A 26,823-nucleotide genomic window follows, 5' to 3' on the forward strand; every position below is an offset into this window, starting at 1 on the left:
CCCGCAGGTTCGCCCGTCTGGAAGCCCCGGGACATGGTGGGCTTCGGCGAGTCCACGACGCTGCCGAGGAAGAGCAAGCCGTCGACGTCGTCGGACGGCGCGCGCGTCGTCTACGAAGAGTTCCCCTCGGCCACACTGCGCAGCACTCGCAGCCACAAGTAGAGGTGCCGACCTCCCGACCCCCTTGGGTCAGAAAGGAAACAAAGAAAACGTGTACAGTGTAATTTTTCATTACCAATTATGTAATTTTGATTACCGGCCCGCCGTGGTTCACCATTTTACTAAGAGGACGGAGCGGCTGCCCACACTCGCAATCCAGTGTCGTGGCGCCCGTCAGCATTACTATGTATTATAATACTCATTATCACGCAGGGGCGGGGCAGCCATGCCTCCGCACCCAAGTTATAATCTCATTTCAACTTGTTTTAAATGTAGACTACCCATCTGCACACTTATTTATTTAGGTATCAGAGTCCTTGGCTCAAAAAAATGTTGTTTAAAAGACGAAGGGGGAGAAAAATCTACGGTGCCAGTGTTTTCTGCGGTTGCACAATCCTAAAACTAATCTTGGCCAAACTGTACTATAGAAACACAGTTTTTTTTCTCATTGCGATTGGACTCTCTGGTAATGCGCAGACGGGAGGGAAAGCGTCTACTATTTTTGATGACTGCAGATTTTATTGTGAATTTGGCAGCGCTGGCCGGCTGGCCGGCGTACGCGTGGTTCAGGCCGGCGCTGTCAGATGCAACGTTCGGACCACGATGTACATATACGTATAAGAGTTTTACCTACTAACCTAGTCTAAGGCTGCCCCGTCTAGGGGCTTCCATCAACAACGTTTCACATAGGAGTGGTATGCGCGGGGGGCCCGTGTTGAAGTCTGTCCGCACTTCAGTGCGCGTTCCTCACGAAGCACCCCGCAATGTTGCTGTCGTGTGCCCTGTATCGGTCGCGGCAGCAACTACCTAGCAATAAGTTTATAAATTTAGTCGAGAGTGTGTGAGAGAGAAAGAGAGCGTGTGAATATGTGAGAGCGAATACTTGTCTGTGTGTGTGATTGTAAGAGTGGGTGAAAATGCTCGCCTAGTATACCTCTAGCACTGAGGAGAACAATGGAGGACCGATGCTTCTTGTGCCAAACCGAACACAGCGACAACCTCCGCCATATTTTGCCTCGGTCTTTCGTTGAAGTCTTCTTAGATGCTTCCAGTTTCTTTTTCCTCCTAGTAAAACTACGATAAAGAGGTCGTGTGTCTATGTGTCTCCTTCGCAGTGTATGTATGTGTCTTTTCCGTTTTTCCTCTTCGTTACTTCTGATGGTTGTGTTTTTGTTTTGTTTCGTTCGATGTTCACGGACGGGGCGTTTAGCCTGTACGTTTGTGATATAACGTCTCTCTCTGAGTCCTTTGCATTCTTACCTAAGATTTATTATTGTTGGCTTCCCCGTCACAGAAAAGTCCTACACTCTGAGCGGTGTAGCCGCTCGACCAGCTCTCCAGACAAGCTTGTGTGCAAAGAGCTTACGCTGCTGGGCCTATACCCAAAGGAGAGCTGTCATGTCAGTTTTGTTTTGTTTTATTGTTTTGAACCAATGACCGGGGTAGCCGCCGTTGTGCCACGCGAGCATGGGCTGTGAACACTTTCTGCTCACAAGATCAAAGACGTGCCACGCGGTTCTTGTTCCGTTTCGTGCCAAAAGGATTTGACGGATGCTTCAGGGCAGTTTCTTCCAGCCGAGCATGTCTGTCGGTAGATTCGTTGTCTTGATTGCTAAAAATTTTCTTGTTTCGACAGCTGAGTTAAGAGCTATCATATGGCACTGTTTCTGTAACTTATGAGGTTTCGCGCCCCCTCCACTGAAAAAGGGAAACGTGGGCTCTGTAAAATCGTCAACCGTTGAGTATGGGAGATTTATAAATTTACTTTTCTTTCCCTCTTTTTTGGCGGGTAGATAAAAGTCATTCAGCTGTGGCCACAGAAACCCGGCTCATACTCGTTCTCCAACAACGCGAATGACAGGAAGCTGCAAAACAAGAAAAATAACCCTGATCTGTTATGAATAGATCGTCTATTTGAGTACTAGATAGGGTAGATTCTAGAGAATATTTTAATTTCCCCCTGATAGCAACCACTCTTACACCAAATGGTTTGACCGCTCAAATTTGGAACCGATTCGTTTGGTGGATGCAAAAAGAAAGAAAAAAGAAAGAAAATAAAAAAACATCGTTGAGATAGAGAGTATGAGTTGCAAAGGGACATTATTTTATAATAATTATTAATCTGTAACTATGAGTGTTTAAGAAAAAAAACAAGGATAGTATTTCAGCACTGTTCGAACAGAGCTCTAGTGATCAGCTAATTTCTCAGTGTAATGTATATAACTGTGATTGATGTACGTGATTATACGAATATTCGTCTGGTCACCCCTCCAAGTCGAGAGGTGGTCCTTTGGACACAATCAACGGCCATGGCGCGCAGTGGTCGAAAACGAAGGTGCTTTCACTCTACTTAATTTTAACTTATATCTTGTTCTAGTCTCAGCCACTGCGCATCAGAAGCGTTTTTTGATATTCATAATTTAAGCCCCCATTGTTATTTATTTGTTTTCATTGTTTCCCGAATCAAATTGTGCCCATTGGATCCTACCTCGCTACTTGATACATTGTAAGGGAATCAGACATCGCGACGGTAGGGGGCGGCTGAGGGTTGGATGGAGGGAAGGGAATATGGGTGTCGCGGTGTCAGAAAGCAGTGTGGCTGAAGCTGCTTCTGCCAAAGTGGATCACTGCATCTCTCTCTGGCACCGCTAAGAACGGAATCAAAAGCAAGTTGATCGGAGCTCTGTGGAGGAGAGGATCGCAGTGTCGCGAAGAGTTTTGCTCTTTCAGTTTCTAGTCGTGTCATGGACAAAGTACTTAACGTTCCGGTACGCGCTTCACTCTGTGAATCCCTGTACCCCTAGAGACTGCCACGTTGCAAATAGTGTTTTGTTAATTTTGAGCGTGTTCCAAGGAGCGATTGAATGTTAATTTGGAGGGCCAATTTCGAAAGGAGGGTGCGATTCCACCACATAGATAATTCGCCGCTTCCATCTCAAATTTTTGCATGATTTAAAGATATCCTGTTAGTAGAGATATAAGCATTTAGACTGACTCCAGCTGCTGTGTGGTGCGGGTACCCGTACCAAAAAGAGCCCGCGTCAGTTACTAGTTATTTCAACTCGAGTGAGTGTCTTTCATTCTCTTAAAATGTGCACTACATGTATTAGCTGTACAACAAGTACAAAAATTATCAAATTCGCGATATTAGTTATTGAGTAACGTGTCGGTTCGATGGCCGAGGTGCGGCACGTCGAAAGCGGCTTTTAAAATTCACGAACGTCATCCTGTTCGTTTTGTATATAAGCCGGATGAGGACAATTTTTCTAACAAAATTGAGAAAGAGCGAGATGGACATGGCGTGGGCTCCGCTTGCTCGCCCTGGTCCCATCGACAAAGAAGGAACGTGTGCCAAGCGAGTACCAAAACAAACAAATATTTCTTTCTCGAGGCGACCAGGCCCCAAGCCGACGAAGCGTCTTGGTTCTTGTTGATGAATGTTTGTGTCGTTAAAGAAAAATTATGGATTCAGTTGTGTATTTCTGTTTAACTACATATTTAAAAATGCTCATATTAAAAGAATGTTACAACAAGTGTCTCGTCTGTTCATTTTCATCCTGCTCATCTCTCCACAAAAGTCAAGTCACTACAGAACGCCTGCAAGAAGTAGGGTAGGCCACCCGCCGCCACCCATGCGCTGCGGGCTAGTATCTCAGAATGCACAGGCGCTCAGCCAGCATCACACCCAAACGCGTGCGGAAAGACTGTTCGCACAGATGGCGCATGTCGTGTGGCAAACCCAAGCATGACATGCTAGTAAGTCCGGTGAAGTATCCCTGCGGAAAATCCCAGACAAGCAGCGAAAGCAAGCAGCATGCCGACTTCCGCGCTCAATACCGACGGCATGACAGTACTGCAGCACGCACAGTGGGCCAGAAGCCGGTGGAGACGGCCAAAACTCTAGACGTGTTTTGAGCTCCTGAGTCGCAAAGCAGGACTCGAACCGAACGTGTGACCCCACCAATGGATTGCTCTTCGAACGAGGAATCCATTGGTGGGGTCACACGTTCGTTTCGAGGCCTGTTTAGCGACTCTGGAGCTCAAAACGCGTCCATAGTTTTGGCCGCCTCCACCGGCTTCTGGCCCACTGTGGCACGCCGATTACGAACGGTGCCATCGTCGCTCTGTCTCTCTCGCTCTCATGCGTCGCCCCGCAGGGGTGCGAGAGAGACAGAGCGACGGCCTGCTGCCATCAATCACAGTGCCGCCCCGTGCTTTGTCCCTGCGCGAGGGCTACTCCTGGAATCGCACCGCCGCGGTTCAACAGGAATCTTTGACGGGACGGCTACAACCACGCCGCGGTACGGCCTGCCGACTGATTCCGCGAGCCGTTTCCGTCGCTCTGTCTCTCTCGCACTCATTGGGCGTCCCGTGCGGGTGCGAGAGAGACAGAGCGACGACTCGGAATCAGTGTACCGGGCCTCGAGGCCGCGGTTAGCTCTGACGGGGCAGTATTCGTCGCGCAGTACCAGCGGGAGTCGTTTTCGCGGCTCCGTCCCCCTCGCACTCGTGGGGCGTCCCGTACAGGTGCGAGAGAGACAGAGCGACGAAAGCGGCTCCCGGAATCAGTCTGCAGCCCTCGGTTCCCGGCGGTTGTGCACATCCGCACCGTCACGGAAATCGAAGCGCAGAGAATGCGGCGCTTCCTATCCACACATGCATTACCCTCCGCGCGGCGAGCAAGGCCGGCAAGGCGGCGGGACGTCCTCCGCGACGCCTCCAACCTGGCCGCCAACCTGGCCGCCATCCTGGTCGCCCCCGGCCGCCGAACCAGCAGATGGACGCCGCGGGGGTGAGCGTGACACTCCTCGGGCTTGCGCAGGGTGAGTCAGTGTAGCCACATCAGAAGGCAAAAACTCCCGCCATGCACCAGTGCACTGCAAAGCCGGTGGTAAGTTTGCTTGCCACAAATTTGGCAAGCCGTTTTGAATGCCATAATTTGGCAACCTTAGGAAACCTTCATAAGCTTGCCAAATTTTGGCAAAGCTGGGGAGTATTTCCGGGCCAAGCTTGCCAACTTCTGGCATTCAAAACGGCTTGCCAAATTTGTGGCAAGTAAACTTACCACCGGCTTTGCAGTGTGCCGAAAGGGTTGCGGCCTGCCGCCTGCAAACGCAGCATGCACTGTGAAAATTTGTTGTCACTTTATGACAAAAACGTGGATGTCATTTTCATCACTTTCAAATGATGACAATCTCGTCACAAATTGATGACATGTTCATCAAAGTTCCTATACTTATTGCATGGGCGTGACAACAATGTCATCAAATTTTTTGATGACATTGTTGTAAGGAAAATTAGCCTTAAAATTGTCATCAAGTGACGACTCAAATGTTCACAGTGTGCCCACCGGGTAGAGAATATCGTCTTCGGTGCTAAATTGCCAATCCACAGTTTCAGTGCTCCGCGCGAGCGTACGTTCAAAACTTCTGTTCAATTGAGTGCAAAGCTATGCACAGAAATGCATAGACATTTTCGGTGAAGCTTCACACCACTACCGCACTCGCCTCTTCAGACACGCCCCTGGACCTGTCGGTGGCTCGCGGAGCGGCAGGCGAGGACACTGCGAAGGACACGCCGGAGACCGGCCCTCGTCAGCAGCCAGCGGCAGCGTTCGCCCCGTCTTCGTCCTCGCGACGAGTCCTGCTGCAGTGCCCCTACTGCGACAAGGCCTTCGACAGGCCGTCCCTCCTCAAACGCCACATGCGCACGCACACGGGTAGGTGCCGCACAGTGGGCCGGAAGACCGGTAGAGGCGGTCGAAATCCCAGACGGGTTTTGAGCTTCCGAGTCGCTAAATGGGGCTCGAACCGAACGTATGACCCCACCGATGGAACCATCGTTCGTAGAACAATCCATTGGTGGGGTCACACGTTCGGTTTGAGTCCCAGCGACTCCGGGTCTCAAAATGCGTCCAGAATTTCGGCCGCCTCCACCGGTCTTCTGGCCCACTGTGTAGAAGGCTTGAGGCCGGGGCGGCGGGGCACCTGCCTCCTTGTGGTTGGAGTACTCGTGCGCGGCGAGGTCCGTGTTGGACTGCTCCAACGGGGAAAAGGGGGGGGGGGTCACACGTTCCGTTTGAGTCCTGTTAAGCGACTCTGGAGCTTTTTTCAACGAAAATGGTCAACTACTTCCGAAATTACTTAGTCTGAAATTGATTTGGAACCTTCTTTGGCACCTAAGAAACAGGTGCCCGGTGCCCAATGATCTTTGAAGCATTTTATTTGGTTTGAAAATGATTTTCCCCGTGACGCTGGTCCAGTGAAGAGGCTGTAGACGATGGGTGGCGTACCTTACGGGCGCACGCCTCAATGGTTCCAGTTTTTCGCTAGAAAATGACTTTTCAGGGCCTGAATGTGCCGTGGTGTGCGGACTAATCGTTGTTTACATTTCTGTGAGAACTTTGCGAAACTGTAAATTGCCTCTTCGTTCGATGCTTTGAAGGTGAGCGGCCCCACGTTTGCGCGGTGTGCGGCAAGGGGTTCAGCACGTCGTCCTCGCTGAACACGCACGGACGGATACACTCCGGGGAAAAGCCGCACCAGTGCCCCGTGTGCGGCAAGCGGTTCACAGCGTCATCCAACTTGTACTACCACCGCATGACACACAACAAGGTTTGTCTCCAGCTCAAAATTCAGACTGTTTTGGCCGAAATTGGTGAGGTGATTCGAGAAGGTCTGTCGCAGACGGTCTGTGAAGGCCGATCAGGACGCAATGCGAGGCCTGGGTTCAACTCCCCAGTGAGATTACGTTTTCCTCAGTGAACTTGCCTACAGCAGAAAGTTACGGTACCATCAGTCTCAGTTTGGGCAATCATTCTGTGTGTGTCCCTGTGGCTCAGGGCGCAGAGGCAGTGGCTGTCTCATAGAGGACGTGGGTTCGAATCCCAGGCACGTAATTATTTTCTTAGCTGACCGCTATCATGCGGTAGCAGCTGTCAGGTGGCTCAGTGAGGAAAGGTGTGTACCACGCTGAGAAAGACTGGGGTTCGAATCTCTAGATTAACAACATTTTTCTCTGTTGATATCTTAAACCCGGTACCATCACTCTAAGATTGATGGCTCAGTGGCTGAAAGGTGTGTCCCGCTGCGAAAGATGGTAGGTTCGACTCCGTGAGATAACTTTTCTCTGTTTTCTTAAACCCGGTACCATCACTCTAAGATTGATGGCATTGCCTTGCAGTGGTCCGGTGGCTGAGATCGTAGAAGTGTCGGCTACCGGGAAGATGGCCTGGGTTCGACTCCCGGGTGAGGGAATCTTTTCCTCAGTTTTCTTCTCAATCCCGGTACCATCACTCTAGAGATGACCGCATCGCTTCGCAGTGGCCCGGTGGCTGAGATGGTAGAAGTGATAACTACCGGGAAGATGGCCTGGGTTCGACTCCTGGTTGAGAGAATCTTTTCCTCAGTTTTCTTCTCAAACCCGGTACCATCACTCTAAGATAGGGCGTGTCCGATAGGTGTGTTGTCGTAGCTCAGGTGGCAGAGCGATGGGCCGTGGAGGCTGGTTGGAGGCCATGCGGCAGCACATGTTCCCGTTGGACCTGGTTCGCCACCAGCCAGGTCAGGTTACTAACCCTTTATGATTGCCCCTACTCCCCTCTCCTTCTGGGAGGGGGGGTAGGGGGGGTGGGAGCCGACGGCGGGAACTCTTTTGCATCCTAGGGGCAGAGCTGACCCTATAACAGAGCAGCGCCGCCAAGGTAGACCACCCATTTGCCACGCTCGGGGTGGGAGCCCATGGGAGCACTCTTTGAGGGGTGAGACGGGGTGTGAGCCTCGCGTTTGGAAGACCTGGCCCCTTATACAGGGCAGAGCCGCGCCGCCAAGGTAGGCCACCCATTTGACACGCTGCTGCCAGAGCAGTACTGCGGCGGCCGTTCCAAGCCGGCATTTGATTGAACCCAAGTACCTCTCTCTACCCACGCCCGGCTAGCACCTCAGCCCACTGAGCCACAGAGGCACTGTCCGTTCTAAGATTATACTGATAATAACCAAGCAACTGAGAAAAATGGCGCTGTAGCTGGGATTCGAATCCAAGTCTCTAACTGAAGAAAACATTTCTACACCTAGCATTGAACTCCCATTTGGCTCTGCTCTGACAATTTCAGTCGCAATGTCCTTTGAGAATATAAAGGCTGCTATACAGTATATATAGTGCCTCTGAAATTCGCCCCTTTCTCCGAGTGTTTTTCTTTTTTCCAGGAGAAGCCGCACAAATGCTCCCGCTGCCCTAAGTCGTTTCCCACTCCAGGAGATCTACGAGCTCACTCGTATATACACACTGGCGAGTGGCCGTTCCGCTGCGATGTGTGTGGAAGGGGCTTTAGTAAACAAGCCAATTTTCGTAGCCATGGGCTTCTCCACTTAAATTAGATTTATTATTTATTAGTTTAAATTCATTGTTAATTTTTCTAAAAAATAAACTTGGCTATTCAACTTTTGTCAAATATACTATTTAAAGTCCACTGAAAAAACAACAAGACAAATCAATTTGAAAGATCTAAAAAAAAAAAAAAATGAGTCACAGCGAATTTATTATGAAGGTTTCAGCGCAATCGTCAGAAGTATACAAAGTCAAATTTTGAAAGACTTAATGCCGCTTAACATATTTGAGAAATATTTAATTCTCTTTAGGTTTCTTCTCTGGAACTGTCTCTTCAGAAATATTATCACCTTTTCTCTTGAGACTACTATTTTGCTCAATTGAAACTGCTGTGCTATCCTCACTGCCATTCACTTCCATGCTAACACTTTCTGCTACCATGGGTTCTTCTTTAACATCACTGGCAGGTTCTTCTTTAGAATCACTAGTAGGTTCGTCATTTGAATCACTGGTGGGCTCTTCTTTCAAATCTCTGGCAGGGACTTCTCCCACACCACTGACAGGTTCCCCTTTTGAATCACTTACAGTTTCTACCTTCACTACACTGACATCTTCCTTCTTGATAGAGTGTGCTGCAGACATTGATGCTTGAATCACTGCTGATGTATCTTTCTTTGTAACTTCCCTAATAGCCATTGTGGCATAAGTTGATGGCTCCAAGCACATGGTGATGATAAGAGCCTTGTGTTTACCATCTAAAACAAAGGAAAAAACATTATTTTTTGCAAATTTAAGCATTATTTTACCTAAAGATGAAACTCCTACCAGGGATATCTTTTGCAAATTGTCTTCCTTTCATCATTTCATCATAGTCTGATGCTATGAAATCTGCTTCAGTATCATTGTAATGAACAATTTTCCAAGATAACTTATCAACTGGAGCGATTATTGGGCGATATGTTCCCCTCACTGAGTATTGCCTGCATATAAAGAAGGTTGCTTAGTTAGTACATACGGTATTTCACACACTGCCAAAATACGTTATCAGCTTTCTATTTTCTGAACAGTACTTGCCTTACTTGTTGATGCATTGATTCTGATGTCAGCCCGTCATCTTTCAATAAATCCTTCATATAACTTCCCACGCTATTGTTAGGGTACACAACATCATACCCCGGAAGAGGCAACACAATGTCTGTAATTTTATAGTTATTAAGGTCTTCTTCAGTTATACACTTAACTTCTTGTCTTGTAGCACCTACAACAGCAACAGAGAGTAAGTATAAACATGTTCAGTCAGCTAACAATACATTAAGTGAGATAAGGTATGCTATGCCAAACTTACTTTCTGCAACAGCCACTTCAGAATCTAATGGGGCACTATTCTCTGTATTGCTATTGGAGTCCTCATTGGCATCTTTTTCCCATTTTACTACCACCAGATCTCCTACAACTGGTTTTAAGCCAAATTCTCTTAGACGGAACGATACACCTTTATTCCATATCAAGCTTTGATATGAATGTAGGTACATAAGACGAGTATTCAAAGGAATCTGAAACACGTTTTTACAAGGGATTTTTTTTTTCAGGCATAATTTAACTCAATAAATACATTGTCGTGTAGAAAATTGGTTTAAAAATCACCATTGTCAAAGCATTGACAAAATCTTTAGGCCCATACTTCATGAGACCTCTTAACAGAAGGATTTCTAGACATGATGATTGACCATCTAATTTTTCCAGAGCAGCTGAAGCATTTTTACTTGACTTCCACTCCTCCAATGCAACTTTGAGGCTTGGATTACCTTCACGAGGTTCTAGTATTAGATCAATGGCCTAGAATGATAAAAATCATATAATGGTGACAAATGATAGTCACTAGTTCAAGCTAATTAAAATAGATTGAACCTACTGACCTTCTGCCAATCTCCAAGAAGGAGAGCTTTCCCTACTCTGTGAGTTGGAACAGCCTTGTTGGTTCCAAATCTTTGCAAACCATAATAATTAATAAAACCATTTTTCTTCAAAGACTCTAGCCCGGATTTTATTTGTTCTTCAGATCCATCCACATGCCTGTTGATAAAAGCATATCACTTTGGAACTTGAACAGACAAAGTTACAGTAAGTTTTAAAATTTAATGAAAGGTACCTTAGGACAATGCGGAATTGATTCCCTTTTAAATCACCTAAACGCAATGGTTTTTCTTTAAAACAATAATTTCCGAAGTACGCATTATGAATGCCTTTGCTTATTTTGTAGAGACGGTGAGGCTCTCCTCGTCTGATGGACATAAGTTGGCTTGTGATTCCACGTTTGTCCTTTGTGCCTGCAAAAGTTATAGCACCGGCCTTCACCCTGGTTCAGAAAAACAAAAATCCTAAGAACTTAGGCACACTCTAATGCAAACACCACTAAAGAACAAGTGATGAATTAGTTTTAGTTCAGATGAGTGAGAGTGGATTGAAACTCACCAGAGATTTTGAGACATGACATTTACGGTCTCAGTGGTGTCCATGTTTCTTTTGTGAACCACAAAATGTAGATATTCTCCATTTCGAGATGAGGGCCATTTTCCCCTATTCTGCCCCTTCTCACCTAAAAGAGAAAAACATACACAAAAATTATTAAAACTGCAGCAAGTTACAGTGCAAGGCTGGATTATCTTTCCTTCAACTAATAACAGCACAAGAAACTAGGCTTGGTTACAGGTTTTACCTTTCCCCACAGTAAAGATAACAAACTTTTTCCCATCCACTTCCTTAGTATTACTGTTTATCTCTTTGAAAGCTGATTTTACACAAGTATGAACTGAACGTCTACCATCTTTGTCCAGGGCAGTAACCTGCAGAGAAAATACATAATATTACACTCAGTGCTGAGTAAAATTTATAACATATGGCCTCAGACTACAATGGAGTCATTGTTGTAAACAACACTCGTTTCTATATTCCTTACATCAAATTCAACACACGGACGGGCCTCTCTGATTGCTGAGGAGTTGCTTGCACCAGGATCCGGATTTGAATCAGCAGGCAAACAGGGTTTGTCCTTGGATAGATCCAATTCGTTTTTAGATGGTGAAACTGTCTCTACAACTGATGAACATTCAGGCTCGTTATCAAGTACTTTTTCATGTTGATCAGATGGTTTTCCATCAACTGCAGGCTCGTCAGGTTTCCTACTGGCTCTGCTACAGTTTTACTTGAGGAAGCATCAGAGGCTGTTGGGTCCCATTTCTTGTATTCTCTGGCTTTGAATTTCTTGACCATGACACTAATTCTGTCCCAAATATCTTGTGGTATGAGTTCATGCCGTTCCACTGGCGCAGCAGTTTCATGTCCTAAAACAGGAATGACGATATATTAAACTCAAAGAAGAACAAATCACAGAAATACGATGCAGCTGCGGCCAACAAATAGTGAATACCTTCGACTGGTGTCTCCAAGGATGTCAGTTTCACAATGTTGCCTTCGCTGTCAATTTCATTCACTTGAAAATCAGAGAATCTGAAACAGGCGTAACACAATGATGGATTTGACAGGTACGTCCAAGGGCCCACAGACATTGCGAGCCTCACCTGTGCTTCATGACAGCCGAAAATCCTTCGTGCTGGCTGATGAACTCCGTGATTCCGACGTCCGCTTCAGCCAGGCGAGGTCCGACGGTGTGCGCCGGGCCGCGGTAAGCGCCGCCCCGTCCACCATGGCCATGTCCATGCCCCCGGCCGCGGTGCTGGCCCCGGCCTCCCCGGCCCTGGCCGCCGCGGTGGCCCCGATGCCCACGGTTTCCTCCGTACTGGGCGGTTACTGACAACCTGTCGAGGTCGCGCTTGTTGCGCCGCAGTTTGCCCTGCGGCGATCTGCCTTCTAGTCGCCCGCATGTCACTCACGAGAAGAAGAAATACAGACGGACGCGACTACTTCTTAACCTCCCAACGTCTCAAAACAACACGACCGTGGGGAGAGGGGAGAGGGAGGGGAGGGAGGGAAGGGCCGCTATACGCAGGTCCACGGACTATTTGCAGTCATTTGGGGTCTGGGCTTTTCACTTTATGTAACGTTTTGCCATCGGTAAGCGGATCAGGCAATGGTACAATGTGTCTCGCACTCAAAATTGAAACGAGAGGAACCGACCGAGCTGATCGCAGAGGCACTACAAACAATGCAATATACCATTACAACTCTGGAACTTCGAAACTGCTAGAAATTCGCGCCACTGACGATTAGACAGGCTGTTTAACCTCAACGGTAATATAGACAACACCTGTCATAAATGAATGATGCGCAAGTAGCTGCAACGAAGATTAAAACATTACTCTTCTATTTCGTATAAATTTTAAAACTGGAAAATGAAACAATAGTAGACTGACAGAGGATTACTTTGCTCTTTTTCGTTTTGTGTGTTGCTGCACTTGCCTGTCCTTCTCCCCTCCTACCCCGCCCCCGCCCGCCTCCAAATCCAAACACAAACAAAGTCTCCAATACGATCAGAAAATTTTATTTTTTCAGGAGTCATGTGTAAGTTTCATTTTCCAGACGCCATGCTCAAAATTGAAAGCTTGACCTCCCTTGCTCTAGATATTAGTAGCTTCTCTCCACTGTCTGTATATTCTTCAATGTTTATTAAAAGAGTTACTTTGAGGTTAAATTTAGAGCTGTCACTTTGTAGTTTGTGGTAGAGTTTGCTTGAAACAGCATAAGGGAAGCCCACTAAACTGCTCATATTCGACGGGTCCCTCCAACGATGTTTAGTTATGAGTTCAATTCTAATCAAGGAATTATGTATGACATTACCACAAAAGTCAAGGACAACACCAAGGTCTCACTATTATCTTTTTTCATAGCTCTAGAAAAAGAACTCGAGACCAAAATCGTCCTGGGAGAGAAGCTAATGTCATCATTGTCAGAAGTGTCTCATGTAAGAGGCTGTCAAAAGCTTATGAAGAGGCTACAGCAAGAAACTAATTTTCTCCGGAAGGTTTGTGAATCTTCTCGATTAATCTGATCTTTGCACAGCTGAGTTTACTAATGAATATCTTATTTCAGGTGTTGGAGAAACATGATGTTAAAAAAGAACATGTGAAATGTACAAATCTAGGACATCTGGAGGCTTTAGTCAATTGCATTTTAGAGAACTGTGATGGCTGTAATGGAATATTAGAAACTCTAGAACTACGAACCAGTGATGAAAGTAAAAGAGTATGTGTTGATGTTGTTGCTGACAATGGCCGAACATGGATTAAGGTTGTTGCTCGTAATCCGAAAGCACTTTCCCTTCTGTCAGCAGGTTTGTCCTTAATTTTTTTAAATCTTGCATTTGGTTTTGCAATATTTTGAGGAGGAGAGGAAAATTTTATACACAGTGCCCTCTAATTGTGTTTTGTTGTCCGGTTGTCACCAAGTTCTACTTTAACACTGTACTATTTATTTCAAGAGACTTTCTTGTTGTAAATGTGCTAACATCTTTATATCTCTTTTTTTTCTTTCATAAAGGTGAAGGTGAATATGGGCAAAGGACTGTAACTGACCAAGCCAAGGAATTTCTTGCCTGCGCTTCTCAACATCCATTTCATTTCAAAGCTCCTAAGGTAGTAATGATGATGACCTTTGGATTGTGGCTTTACTCTTGTATGATTTATTGAAATTACTTAATGCTTTATCTATTTAGGTCGCCTTTCACTTTGCCAATGGAATAGAAATCCCTTTAGCTACTTCTTTGGAAAAATTGGGTTTAGAAGTCAGGGGAAATCGCATAGGTAAAGCTCAATGTCTTCATGAAGATGACTCCTGCGATTCTGACTTCGATGCAAGCTCTGACGAAGATTGTGAAGGTGATTGTGACAGCAGCTTTGAAATTGATGAATATCCCTGTTGCGGAGAGGAGGTTGGCAGCAGCTCCAGGTTTGTACCCTACAAGGAATTCGGTGAATTACTCTAGTTCCTTTTCTTATTTTGTTTTTTCTTACTCAACTTACCTCCACTAATTTACCCCAAGACAAGCGGACAGATTAAATCTTGATGTAACTGCCATGATTGCCTATGTGTCTTCACTGACCAATGGTGGATGTCACTACAAATTCAAGGAGCCTTTGCTGACACAGCAAGCGGAATGGGAAAGAAAACGGCCAGCCAAACCCCTGCTCGATCAAATATTCCAAGGTAGCCACTTCTGAAGTTCCCTTTTTTTCTTGTAAGCATGACAAAACTTGTGTTGACATCATGTTGTCCATGCCTCATTATTTTCAGGGAGAACTCTATATTGCTGTAGCACAGCACATAAGGATTTCAGAAACATCATTGAAACTTTGGGAGGTCCAGCTGAAAAAGAGAGAGCAGAATTACTCTTGAAGCGTGTTAATGTAGTTCCTGACAAAATGTCAAGGAGAACTGAACAATACTTACGAGAAGGTGGGAAGGTGAAACCAAGATCCAGAAAGATATTTGGCACAGGGGATGAACTTCGTGCCATCACAGTCACAGCTAATGAAGGTTTTGTGAGAGCTGCAAAATCGCAGGTGATTTATTTAAACAACAAGAATTAAATTAGTTGGAATATTTCAATCCTTAGAGCAGCCATAATGTCTATTTTTGTTTTCCATCCAGGGTGTCTCTTATGCTGTTCTAGTCCACGAATCCCGAGCTCTGTCAGAGAGTAAAGAAGCTTATGCTGAATCTTTATGAAATGTTTTTAACTATTTGTAAGTAATTTTCAGAGTGGGCTTGAATGATATTAATTGTTGTTTCTTTTTGTGAATGTTAAATGGAAACAAATGTGCTGTCCTGTTTTGCTGTGTTCATTACCTGTTCATAAAATGAAAACAGTAACATCTATTTTTTATATGTACAGTGTACAAATATTAACTGAAAAAGATTGCTTGTAATAGTCAATTATGATTTTGAATAATTTTAAATTAACTTCTCTTCTTATTCTGTCAGGGTATTTGTGCTAATCAATGAGGATGTGATAATTATCTCCAACCAAAGTGAAATAAAAATATGTTTGTTTTGATAAACTAATGAGTTTGATTCAATTTTTATGATTTTCACATACCTCATGGCTCAATGGGGAACTAGGAAACGCACCCTAGTTAAAAGAATGATGTGTGTAACATCATAAGGTCAATAAAAAACAAAAATTTAAAGAGTTTCGTGTTTGCTTATAATAAATGACTTGAGAAACATAACAGAAAGCATACATTATTGTTGAAACTTTTTCTTAACATCTGGTGGAATATACTCTGCATCTTTAGCTGCTTGAATTTCCTTAGTAAATTTCTCTTTTTCTTCAATTTCTTTGAATATCTCTTCATTTTTCTCGATCATCAAATCCAGCTTATCTTGATTATCAAAGAAGAAGATTTCTCTCTCTTTTTCCACAAGTTCCAGTTTCTGCTGATCAATGCGTCTGAGAGCTTCTTCCTTCATGACTTCTTCCTGGTGTTTTCTTAAAGCTAGAACCCGTTCTTTATCCCAAGAAGTGTATAGCTGTGAACAACAAAATAAACAGGAAAAAGCAAAAACATTAGTTCCATTACTAAAAGTAGTAAAAATGATGAACACCGAGTACAATACTTCTTTCTTATAACAAAGTCCTACTAAGGCAGGGTCGAGAACACATACAACTGGAGACAACATATAGAATGCGTACCTCTTTTTGCTCCTCGATTAATTTGCTTTCTTGGAGCTTCACAGCTTCCTTGACAAGTGATGACACCTCAGCTAACATGTCTTCACTGATAGCTGATGCTTCTAGCCCTCCAAGTACATCAGAAACTTTCTGCTTCACCTCCAGTTCCGCTTTCAAGGCTGCTTCTTTAGCCTCCTTTGCAGGATCAGGTTTAGCAGGCTTGGCTGATTTACTGGCCTCAGTTGCAGACTCTTCAGGTTGAGGCTTTGGCTCAAGAGATTTTCTTGCAATATCAATGGCTTCTCTGTTAAGAAAAGTATGTAAATTCGTTAACTAAAACAACACTTATTAATATGCGCTCAGTCTAAGATCAAGATACCACAAACCTGTGAATAGGCTTCTTTGAATCTGCCAGCTTCTTGGCCAGATCCATGACTTGATCCCATTTCTGGTGCAGTGTCAAACCTAATAGCTTGTAGGATGTTGTCAGCTGCTCACTCCCATTTATCTTTGGACAAAACATCCAAAGAGTTTTTCCTACCAATACCAATGGATCTTGAAGATCAAAATGATCATCAAAGTATGGATTTCGGATAAATTTAATTCGTATTTTGACGACATCCTTGGGTTCAGGCGCTGGGGTCATCAGGGTCTTTTCTTCATCAGAATACCACACTTGATCCTGATTTCTTAAAAACATATGGCAGGAGTACATGGACAAACAATTTGTCAATTGATTCGACCAATCTTCTTGAATCATTTGTGTTACTCCTACTCTTGCTGCAGCGGCAAACTTCCCCTGCTTCAGAAACGTGTCCATGAGCAGATTGAGACAGTAGTAATCTGGGAATACACCAAACTTTAATCTATCACTGATGGTGTGAAGAATCTTTTCTGTTTTACCAGCATCAAGCAGGAGTCGAATAGCACCATGATGTGTTGAAGGGAAAGTGTTCGAGGTGTCTGGGCAGCGTCGGAGTTTTATAAGTACATCTTCTATATCTTCCATGAAACCATCTTTGGTATTGGCATTAATGAAAATATCAGCATCGAGAGAACTTACAGAGCCAGTTTCCGAATACTGCAAATCGATTTCTTGGTACAAAGTTGTAACATTTACTTTCTTGAGAATGGGCGATTCTAACCTCTTCTCCCATGCATCTCTACATTGATAAGCTTCTGATAAAAATGTTCTCTTGACAGTGGAGAACAAGGGTTGCCTTGCCAATGTAAAACACTTGGAAGAGACAAATCCTAGTCTTGACATTGTTTCCAGGTACTGTTTTAACACAGAAAACGGCGAATATCTTAATGAACACCGCGAGAGAAAGAGAAATATCAAACACACACAACCTGTATTTCTCATACCGCACCGGAGGCTCTCAGAGCAGACGACACGCGCGCAAGTTGCGAAGATTTCAAACTCACTATCATTACACCAAAATTGTATAAAAAAAAAACAGCTAATTCTTTGTTTTCATTTCCTCGTGTTTTCATTTTTAAGTTCTTAGTCTATCATGTGAAAGTGAAACTATCATAAGAGAAGTCCTTAAATTTGTGGAAGTTACACTTTGATACATGTTCCGTCCACTGCTCAAAGTGGCGTCTCGCACTTTACTGATAAATTTATTTTGTTTCACTTTAAGTTGATTTTCTTGCAATATCAATGGCTTCTCTGTATCAATTTGTGACCCAGGGTTCCCTGCCGCGGCCCGACAGCGACAGGGCCGCAGACGCTGCGCAGTGCAACGCAGGGGAATCTTCGCAGGGGCAAGGTAGACCACCGTCCTCACACCAGTGTGCTGCGGGGCGGGTGGCTGGCCTACCTGGCAGGCGCTTGGTAAAGGTGGCCCCACAATGGCCGAATTCAGACGGCCGACATGCACCCGACAACCACACGACATCTGTTAAACGGCCTAGGGTCCGTGTTTTTGCACTTATATATTCCCACAGAGATTCTAAATGCTCTCTCCCACACTCAGAAGCCAATACATTCGCGATATTTTATAATCCAAAGGCGTTCCGTAGGGAGGGGGGGGGGGGGTTCGTCAGGTTGGTACCGCATTCCCCTTCCCTACGGAATGCCTTTGGATTATAAAATATCGCGAATGTATTGGCTTCTGAGTGTGGGAGAGAGCATTTAGAATCTCTGTGGGAATATATAAGTGCAAAAACACGGACCCTAGGCCGTTTAACAGATGTCGTGTGGTTGTCGGGTGCATGTCGGCCGTCTGAATTCGGCCATTGTGGGGCCACCTTAAAGCTGGACCGCAGCGCACAGACAGAGCGGCTATCTGTCCCCATCACTATGGGGCCCACGGTGAAAAATACAGTGTAGGCAATAGGCACCTGGTCAGCCTTTCAGAAATTTGTGTATGCCAATGGTGACACGCAACCGAACGTGTCCAGCTACCATAACGTGTTATTAAATCGGTGCACCGGGCAGAAAATAAATTTTCCACCGGTCGCCCATGCCAGAATGGCTTCTGGGCGTTGGTCTGGCAGTCTGTCCGACTGACCTAGGTCGCACACTAAATGTTCTGTACAATTTTGTACGAGACTTCACAGTTTTTTTTTGTGCACACGAAATTTTCGTACAATTTTCGTACGAAAAACTGCACATTTTTCGCTATTGTTGTACAAAATTGTACAAAATTTTGTGCAAATTTATAAGAAAAGTTCGTGTGCACAAAAAACTGTGATGTCTTGTACAAAATTTGTACAAAAACATTAACACATTTCTGCACATTTCCTAAGGGGCCGTACCCACATCATGTGACCGATTTGAGAGGGGGGGAGTTCTAGCCAAATACGACGCCCCATCTTGGAAAGGTTAGGTTATCCAGGTCGCGAGGGGGAGGGGGTCAAAAAGTGACCTAAAATCGGTCACGTAATATGGGTACGATCCCTAAGCTGGTGGATTCCTCTCCGGTGCCGCCCGCGCTGCAGACTGATTCCGAACAGCGCTCTCTTGACGCGCGCGCTCTCTCGCAGCTCTTCGGGCCGCCTCATGAGTGCGAGAGAGACAGAGCGACGAAAGTTCTGTCGGGAATGAGCCTGCCGCTCCGCGCTGTTCGACGCGAGACGCGCCCCGCCCGCTCATCCCTAACTCCTGCGACTGGGAACAAATCCGGAGGACAGGGCGGGGCAGGCCACCAACTTCCAACAGGAGAATGTGCTGAGCGTGCGCCAGCTGACTGATTCCGGACAGGCGTCGCTCTGTCTCTCTCGCACCTCTGCGGAGCGCCGCGCGAGTGCGAGAGAGACAAGCGATGGAAGCGCTTTTCGGAACCAGCCCGCGGGATTACGTCTCGGTCGCCATCTTTTCACCTGATAAAGCTCAATGCCGACGCCGCAACTTAATTCGATGCACGCCACCCTTTGTGCTTGGAGGCATTCCGCGCCGCGGGTGGGGTGGGCTCAAGTCAAGGCGCCTGTCTAATTGCGTTTGAAACCCGCTCCGACCCAAGTGCGGCACCATTGCTCGCCTGCCGCTCTGCGCTACAAGCTTGGACCACTGGAGTTTTTGATTCACTTTCCCTGGTTGAGAAAGTAGAAAACAAACTCGTGTCGAATTTTTTTGAAAATATTTGCCTTTTGGAGACAAGGGTGCTAAGATAATGTGATATGACAAATGTGGGCACGCGAAAAACTAAGTGTTTAGAGCATGTATTACTGAACACAAATTTACTTCCTTACAAGAAGGAATACTAGTTCGTAAACTACGAAATTTCTATGTCAGCTTATGTATGCTTCGAAAACCTTGTTACTTCGTAAGGCTCAAATAGTTTTTAAGGTTTTCAAAGTGAAGGTATTTAAAAAATTTTGAACTTTACATCACCACGACCACCGCGCATTGGACGTACAAACTTAGGCAAGACGAGGCAGCCCACTGCGCGTTTCCCGCTCTTTTCAGCAGTCAGCAACCCTTCGAGGGCGGCTTTGAGGACTTTCGTGCTCCTTGAACTGGATTACAGTGAAAATGAGTGGAGACTGAAAATGATAAGCGCAAATTGATTTGAGCATTCACCAAGATTGACATTGTGCACTCATATATTTTAATACAACGGCAGCAGTCATTTTGCAAAAAAATACATTTTATCCCTATAGTAATCACTATCACTAAATAAATGAATGAAAATAAAGAAATTGTGACGTCTTTTCGTAACTTAACACCACATCGTCATCCATAAAAAATGACAACACAAATTTTAGGGTTTCAAGTAGAAAATTAGAATATGTTCTAACAGTTCAGCGACGGATGCGTCTGAGTCGGCACCTCCTCCTCACTTCGGCGCGAATGAAAAAAGATTCTTGATTCATGTAACAACTGATAGATAAAGACGGGGAATGTACCTATCCGGCGGGATTTGCCGTCGTAATCGAACGTCAAATTCCCTTTCGAGAGAGAAATTACTTTAGTCATGGTTGTCACGGATACTTTTAGAATGCTAGAGTCACTTTATCGAAAAATATTTCATGGTTGTTTCGAAAGATAATTGACGACTTGAGCTAGGCGATAGAAGAGGAAGAAAAGATCTCCCCGAACATGGCGGACGGTCCTTCATAGGTGCTAGCAGCCGACGGCGGCCGTCGGTCATGTTCGGGAAGATCTTTTCTGCCTCTTCTTTCGCCTCAAGTCGTCTTTTCATTCAGTTTCGTAGGAATTGTGGCTTTTCCATACATAGGTAGGTTTTCTGACGGTATAACCCCCTGATCTCAAACTACACTGCAAAGCCGGTGGTAAGTTTGCTTGCCACAGATTTGGCAAGCCGTTTTGAATGCCGAAAATTGGCAAGTTTGACCCTTAAATACCACCCAGCTTGCCAAGCTTGGCAAGCTTGTGAAGATTTCCGACCAAAGCTTGCCAAATTTTGGCATTCAAAACGGCTTGCCAAATTTGTGGCAAGCAAACTTACCACTGGCTTTGCAGTGTAGTGCCTGCTCCACATCACGCAACCACGGCACCCCTGGCCTGGAACTTGACTCGCACGCCGCCCACGAGATGGGACGAAAGGGCGAAGGTCATGTTGTCGGCGAGGCTCTGCAGGTCCTTGTGGTCGTCCACGGGCAGCACCTTGTAGGCCCTCAGCGCGGTGGCGAGGATAGTGGTCATGTTCATCATGGCGTACTTGCGGCCGATGCAGTTGCGGGGGCCCGTGCTGAAGGGGATGTAGGCGCAGGGGTGGCGGTCCTTGCAGTTCTCGGGCAGGAAGCGGTCGGGGTCGAACACCTCGGGCTTGTCCCAGTGCTTCGCGTCGCGGTGCGCGGCAAAGATGTTGATGCCGACGCTGCTGCCGGCTGGGATGGTGTGGCCGCACAGCTTGGTCTCCTCATGGCACTGGCGAACGATGAACGGGACGGGCGGAAACAGGCGCATGATCTCTTTCATGACGCAATCGAGGTACTTGAGCCTGAAAAAAAATGAAATAGAATCCTTACCACTCTTGCGATATTTTGTACGGCGATAAAATAAAATACCCCGGTAAAATTGGTATTTTTCGGTAAATGTGTGATTTTTGTTCATTTTGAAAGCAGCAGTATTGCCGCAAAGTTGGTCAAAAAGGTAACAAATAGATATCGTGGTTTGGACTGAGTTTCGGCAGCCATTGCGCCCAACCCAAGGCGGAAAATCGCACTCCCTCAACGGGTTCTCTATGGTCCTTGGTAAAAACGGTGTCAACTTCGTAAGTATAACAGTTAATCTCGAAAAACAAAACAAATAATCAATTTTACCCTATTACACCGTGGGTAAAATACAGCTTTTTACCGTAACTGACGTAACTTTGAATCTTACCGATATTTGTACAATCCTATTTCTTCGTATGACAAACTTAATAGTGTGTACACACAAATCGTATGGACAGAATTTTTGTAAGAAGTGTCAATGCACGATTTTATGCATACGTGGAATTTGTATACTATTTTGCGTAAAAGTGCACAAATGTAAGCAAATTTGAGCACAATTTTACGGACATAAAAGTGGCACACATGTTAATCATGCATCAAAAAGTACATATAATTGTACCTAAACATTAAGCGTGCAACTTACATTTGCGCTAAATACTTCGTAAACTTGAAAGCGTGATGATTTGTTGTAATTTTGTAATGTTGTAATTTTAAATTTTTTGCCTGTCTACTTACTTGGGCAGGTCTTCGAGTGTGACAAGTCGGTCACTGTCTCCGAACACAGAGACTAGTTCAGCGTGCACTTTCTCCTGCACCTCCTGCTTCAGAGACAGCACTTTGAACATCCAACACAGCGCGGAAACCGTCGTCTCTACGTTGGCGGCCAAGAAGGTCTTGCACTCGTCCATGATGTCCTGCTCCGTCACTTGCATTCCAAGTCCAGCTCCGGGGCCCCTCACCAAGATGTCCATAAGGGTGTTGCGAGACTGCTCAAGCTTAAAGTCACATTTGTCGCTGCTTTTCAGTTCCATTTTCTTTGCTGTGACGACCCTTCTACACAGCGACTCGAATGTGCTCTTCATCTTGTTCATCTTCTTGCCGAGAGGAGTCAACGCGAATATAAAATAGGACCACAGCAGCGGATTGAAGGAGCGTGCGTTGACAGAGCGGAAGAACAAATCCAGAAACTCCCCGCTATCTAAAAGTTCATCGTCAAACTGCGAGCCGTCGGCAGCCACGGATGTGCGGACGAAATCTTTCATTACCGTTTTCCGAAGGTTGTCGAGCACGTCTACGGTTATTCCAACTTCCACGCGGTCCACGAAGCCCTTGGCCTCTTCGCTGAAGACGTTCATGAAGCTATTGAGGACGTGCTGGTTGAAGCCGGGTGCGAGCCACTTGCGGTGTGCCTTCCATTCGGCACCGTAGGCCTTTCGGACCCAGCGCGTCTTCGAAGAGTTTGTACCCGAAGGTGGATTTGTCGTTGAAGACCTTGCGGCGTACCAGCTCCTCGATGTCCGCGGGGTCTTGGAGCCCCACAATCAAGTGGTTGAAGATGGCCCCTCTGCGCATCTCGCTTCGGCCGTCTACCAGCCGGAGGATGGTCTTCATGATGGTGTCCGGTGTCGTGCGGACGGCGTCCAGGGCGTTGCCGAGCAGCGGCAGCGAGGGCGGCCCGGGGATGGCCAGTTCCAGCCTCCTGAAGTGCAGGTAGCCGAGCAGGAAGCGCACCAGGAACACGGTGACGACGCCCACCACGGCCAGCGGCAGCACTTGCAGCGCCATGTCTTGCAGCACGGACGACCCTCGTAAAAAACTTTTATTAACATTTAATAAATTTTAATAAATTCTTAATTAATTTTTTATTAGGGGCTGTGTTTTAATTAATTTTATCACGGGTGCTTATTGACTTTAATTAATTTTAACAAGTACCGTTTATAAAAGGTTTTAAATGTTGATTAAAACTTGTTAACAAAGAGGGTTTAATAAACATTTATTAGCTTTTATTATCATTTTTAATAAAGACTTTAGGTAGTTAATGTTAAGTGTGATTTAAAGGTTTCTTTGAAAGGTCCGGTGACAAACAAGAGTGTCGAGTCCTATTCGTCGTTAAATCCTCTCTCGAGTAAGTAGGTGTTGCCATATGTTAAGGAACTTTATGGTGTTATCCCCTGCAAGATTTAATTAAGTTTAATAAAAGTCTGTCCGCCGCTAGATGGCGCTGAGGTCTACTTTAGTCCCTTAGCTCGCGGTGTTGACTCACATCGCCACATGCACTAGTCGCGCAGGCTATTCACTTTCCTCCATCGCGCTCAAGGAAGTGTGATGTGATTTTTAAACTTGCCTCTGACACACAAATGTTGGAGAATTGGGCGGCCATGGAGAATGCCGTCTCACACTCTAATAACAGATCTCAACACTGATTCTCTTACTGGTTTGCAACATTTTCATTAACGTGGGTAGGGATTTAATTAAATCATGTGTTTTAATTAAACTACAGCTTAATAAAGGTCTAATTAGCGCTTATAAATTTAATTAAATATAATTAAAACTTATTATTCACATATTAAAAATAATTAAATTTCATTTCAGCCTGACCTATTAATTAGTCTATTCGTGTTCATAGATAGCTCCATTCTTGGCCACTAACAAGATTTAATTAGCATTTAACAAAATTTAATTAAAGTCAACTCTAATAAAAAATTAATTAATTACAAATTAATTATTTATTAAATTTAATATGCGCCTTTTTGCCAGGGGATGGACGTGAAAGGCTGCACGGCAAGGCACTGATTGAACGTTGGAGCCCGAGATTCTCTTCGCATGTGTGCAGTTTGTAGCGCAGTATAGCCTGTTTTGAGGCCAGTTTCCCACCCACTCTATCGCTGTCTTGCGCCGGATCGACGCATTGCAGACCAATTAAGAGAGTCGGTTTCGTCACTTTTTCTCGTTCGTGAAAATACGGGACGCCTCACTCCAGCTATGGAAACGACTTCCAGAATTCCGCAGGTTGACCAATTTGCATGTGCATCGGCGAAGTAATGACGGTAGTTGTCAAGAGGATCATAAAGTGCTGCTTAAGCGCCTGTAATATTCATCGCCATCATTAAAATACCTGTCCCTGGTTACAAAGACATCACGGTGTTGGGTTCATAAAGTACAAACAATGCGAACATCAGCGACCAAACACAAAGAGAATTGGAGTGCACAGTTTAAAAAAATCTGAAAGCTCGGAAAAAATTGTCAGAAGTGGACAGGATGGAGAGGATCTTATTATCAACACTGGTAAAACAAAGGCATAAAAATTACACCCTTCACACTGAGAAAAAAGTCTGGTTAAAAGTACCAGACCAATCCTAGTTAAACGAGTACTAGTCACTCATACGAGAATCCTAGTAACTCTCACCAGATGATCAGTTGCAGTAACCAGATCGGGTGTTGTGACATTTACCAGGTGTCTGGTTAATAATCCTGGTAAATTTTACCAGACTGTTCCGTAATTGGCACCATACGTAAAACTTCGAAATATTCGTTTCAATTGAAATGTTCGGGTGTCAAAAAGTAAACTGCAACCTGTTTCATTATTTTCGGAGTCTTAAATCCGAAAGAAACACTGGGAGTATTTCCCTGAGCCAGACACGTAGAGAGTCACCTGGTGGGGATCCCCTCGACCCACAGGCGACGTGGTGGCGCAGTGGTAACGTGCCCGTCTCACAAGTGTGAGATCCCGGTTCGAATCCGGAGGAGAGGAGGAGGGAAAAAAACAATTCAGAGGTTGTTCGTTAACGAAATCGACGTCACATCAGGTTTCGTCACTACGAAAAATATTTTATTAAATTTTGGACTTCGTACTTCAGTTTTGTAAGCACATTAACTAACCAGGATGTTTGGTAAAAACTACCAGAAGGGGACCTGGCGGCATTGTGAGGATAACTATAAATCTGGTACGGTTTACTAGACTGAGGCCAACTAGACAGTTTAGTATTTTTTACCAGAATTCTAGTTGAGTTATATTCTATCAGACAGTCTGGTATTTGGTACCAGGATTCTGGTTATCGTTACTAGACTTTTTTTTCAGTGCAGGGCATAAATACTCTTTTACGCCCTTTTAAGGGCATAAATCGTTTTAAGCCTTTGGAAAGGGCGTAAATGGTATAGGAATTTAAAGCAAAATTTTAATGCCCTTCCAAAAGGCATTTACGATTTACGCCGCTCCAGGGGCGTAAATCGTGTACGCCCTGAAAAGGCATAATTTTAATGCCTTTGTTTCACGAGTGGAATGTTTTGAAAACATTCTTGTAAGCAAAATTGGCCTTAAAATTGTCAAAATTTTCACAGTGGATCATTTGAAGCGGAATGCTTTGAACAGAGCACAACTTTTATTGATTCAAAGACAAGAGTAGCAGTAGGATCAGAGAATCAAAAATACTAACTTACAAACAGCCATAAAAAAAAGTTTAAAGAACCGAACAAAAAATGTAGACACTATTTTTCTACTTAAAGGAAATAGGTGGCACCTTCACTGTTTTTGTTTCACCGGGGAAAACCAGTTTTGGGTCATGACAAAGAAAAACGACACTGAAAATCTATCGGCGTGACTTCGTGCCGCTGCAGGGGCGTGAATAAAGTGTCACGCCAATAAACGGCATGACATAAAAGTCACGCCAAAAATCGGCGTGGGTGTGAATTTCTGGTCATGCCGATTTTTGGCATGACTTGTCTCCTAAAGCACGTTGCCATTCACGCCAAATAAGGGCGTGACCATTTATCGGCGTAAATTTCGTGTCGCGCCAATTTTGGGCGCGACTTTTTGACACGCCATAATTTGGCCACGTGTCCGACCATTACGATTTCAGTGGACGGCGAGTCAGGCCATCGAGTATTGGCCTCGCGACAAATGCACTTCCCCAAAAGGAATGCCGCAATCGGTCAGAGCAGTCCGCTTTGGTCAAAATCTGAGTTTGGACACTCATAGCGTTTGGAATCTCAGTGTGCGCAATGAGCAGCGGGGTAGCGTCGGTTTCTGTTTCTTGGCTAGTCCCAACTCTGGCGCCGTCTAGCGCCACGGGGACGCACTGCAGACTCATTCGCAGTGTCGTTTTCGTCGCTCTGTCTCTTTCCCCGCTATACGGGACGCCCCACAAGTGCGAGAGAGACAGTGACGGAAACGATTCTCGGAATCAATCTGCTGCGTGGCGTTATGTGCATCGGCGAATTAACGACGATTGTCAAACGGCAAGGGTCATCATTTTACTACTTAAGCAAATGTAATATTCATCGCCATTCTCGAAACATCTGTCCCT

General features: G+C 45.2%; 6 protein-coding genes across 16 annotated transcripts in view; 3 read left to right on the forward strand and 3 right to left on the reverse strand.

Moving 5' to 3' along the window:
- Nucleotides 1-3,695, forward strand: part of LOC117643234 (protein still life, isoforms C/SIF type 2) — a 98,594-nt gene extending 94,899 nt beyond the window's left edge. For all 11 annotated transcript variants that reach the window (XM_034381971.1, XM_034381970.1, XM_034381973.1 and 8 more), the window contains one exon: nucleotides 8-3,695. In XM_034381971.1, coding sequence (XP_034237862.1) covers nucleotides 8-162 — 155 coding nt within the window. In that variant the 3' untranslated portion in view covers nucleotides 163-3,695. The remainder of the gene's footprint in view (nucleotides 1-7) is intronic.
- Nucleotides 3,696-5,832: 2,137 nt separating this feature from the next.
- LOC117644034 (zinc finger protein 239-like) lies at nucleotides 5,833-8,534 on the forward strand. The gene is made up of 3 exons (XM_034383221.1): nucleotides 5,833-5,878; nucleotides 6,604-6,773; nucleotides 8,364-8,534. The coding sequence occupies exons 1-3, from the start codon at nucleotides 5,863-5,865 to the stop codon at nucleotides 8,532-8,534; spliced, it is 357 nt and encodes a 118-aa protein (XP_034239112.1). The 5' UTR covers nucleotides 5,833-5,862.
- LOC117644035 (pseudouridylate synthase 7 homolog) lies at nucleotides 8,501-13,000 on the reverse strand. The gene is given in 14 exon segments (XM_034383222.1): nucleotides 8,501-9,239; nucleotides 9,310-9,464; nucleotides 9,559-9,742; nucleotides 9,830-10,037; nucleotides 10,129-10,320; nucleotides 10,401-10,557; nucleotides 10,634-10,840; nucleotides 10,957-11,080; nucleotides 11,201-11,327; nucleotides 11,441-11,674; nucleotides 11,677-11,825; nucleotides 11,912-11,991; nucleotides 12,063-12,369; nucleotides 12,970-13,000. Coding segments are annotated over 14 exon segments (2,613 nt in total). The 3' UTR covers nucleotides 8,501-8,781.
- Nucleotides 12,945-15,501, forward strand: LOC117643626 (UPF0415 protein C7orf25 homolog). The gene is made up of 8 exons (XM_034382616.1): nucleotides 12,945-13,002; nucleotides 13,329-13,462; nucleotides 13,531-13,771; nucleotides 13,978-14,072; nucleotides 14,153-14,385; nucleotides 14,480-14,643; nucleotides 14,731-14,999; nucleotides 15,088-15,501. The coding sequence occupies exons 1-8, from the start codon at nucleotides 12,999-13,001 to the stop codon at nucleotides 15,163-15,165; spliced, it is 1,218 nt and encodes a 405-aa protein (XP_034238507.1). The 5' UTR covers nucleotides 12,945-12,998; the 3' UTR covers nucleotides 15,166-15,501.
- A 119-nt stretch (nucleotides 15,502-15,620) lies between these two features.
- Nucleotides 15,621-17,488, reverse strand: LOC117643625 (28S ribosomal protein S27, mitochondrial-like). Its single transcript, XM_034382615.1, has 3 exons — nucleotides 16,498-17,488; nucleotides 16,133-16,415; nucleotides 15,621-15,969 (listed from the first exon to the last, which is right to left on the reverse strand). Exons 1-3 carry the CDS (start codon nucleotides 17,475-17,477, stop codon nucleotides 15,682-15,684), a joined length of 1,551 nt encoding a protein of 516 aa, XP_034238506.1. The 5' UTR covers nucleotides 17,478-17,488; the 3' UTR covers nucleotides 15,621-15,681.
- A 2,490-nt stretch (nucleotides 17,489-19,978) lies between these two features.
- On the reverse strand, nucleotides 19,979-23,131 carry LOC117644036 (cytochrome P450 4C1-like). Its single transcript, XM_034383223.1, has 3 exons — nucleotides 23,024-23,131; nucleotides 22,256-22,968; nucleotides 19,979-21,525 (listed from the first exon to the last, which is right to left on the reverse strand). The coding sequence occupies exons 1-3, from the start codon at nucleotides 23,129-23,131 to the stop codon at nucleotides 21,063-21,065; spliced, it is 1,284 nt and encodes a 427-aa protein (XP_034239114.1). The 3' UTR covers nucleotides 19,979-21,062.
- Nucleotides 23,132-26,823: the final 3,692 nt, after the last annotated feature.

This window comes from Thrips palmi, unplaced genomic scaffold (assembly GCF_012932325.1).
Source record: "Thrips palmi isolate BJ-2018 unplaced genomic scaffold, TpBJ-2018v1 HiC_scaffold_17, whole genome shotgun sequence".
Taxonomy (NCBI): domain Eukaryota; kingdom Metazoa; phylum Arthropoda; class Insecta; order Thysanoptera; family Thripidae; genus Thrips; species Thrips palmi.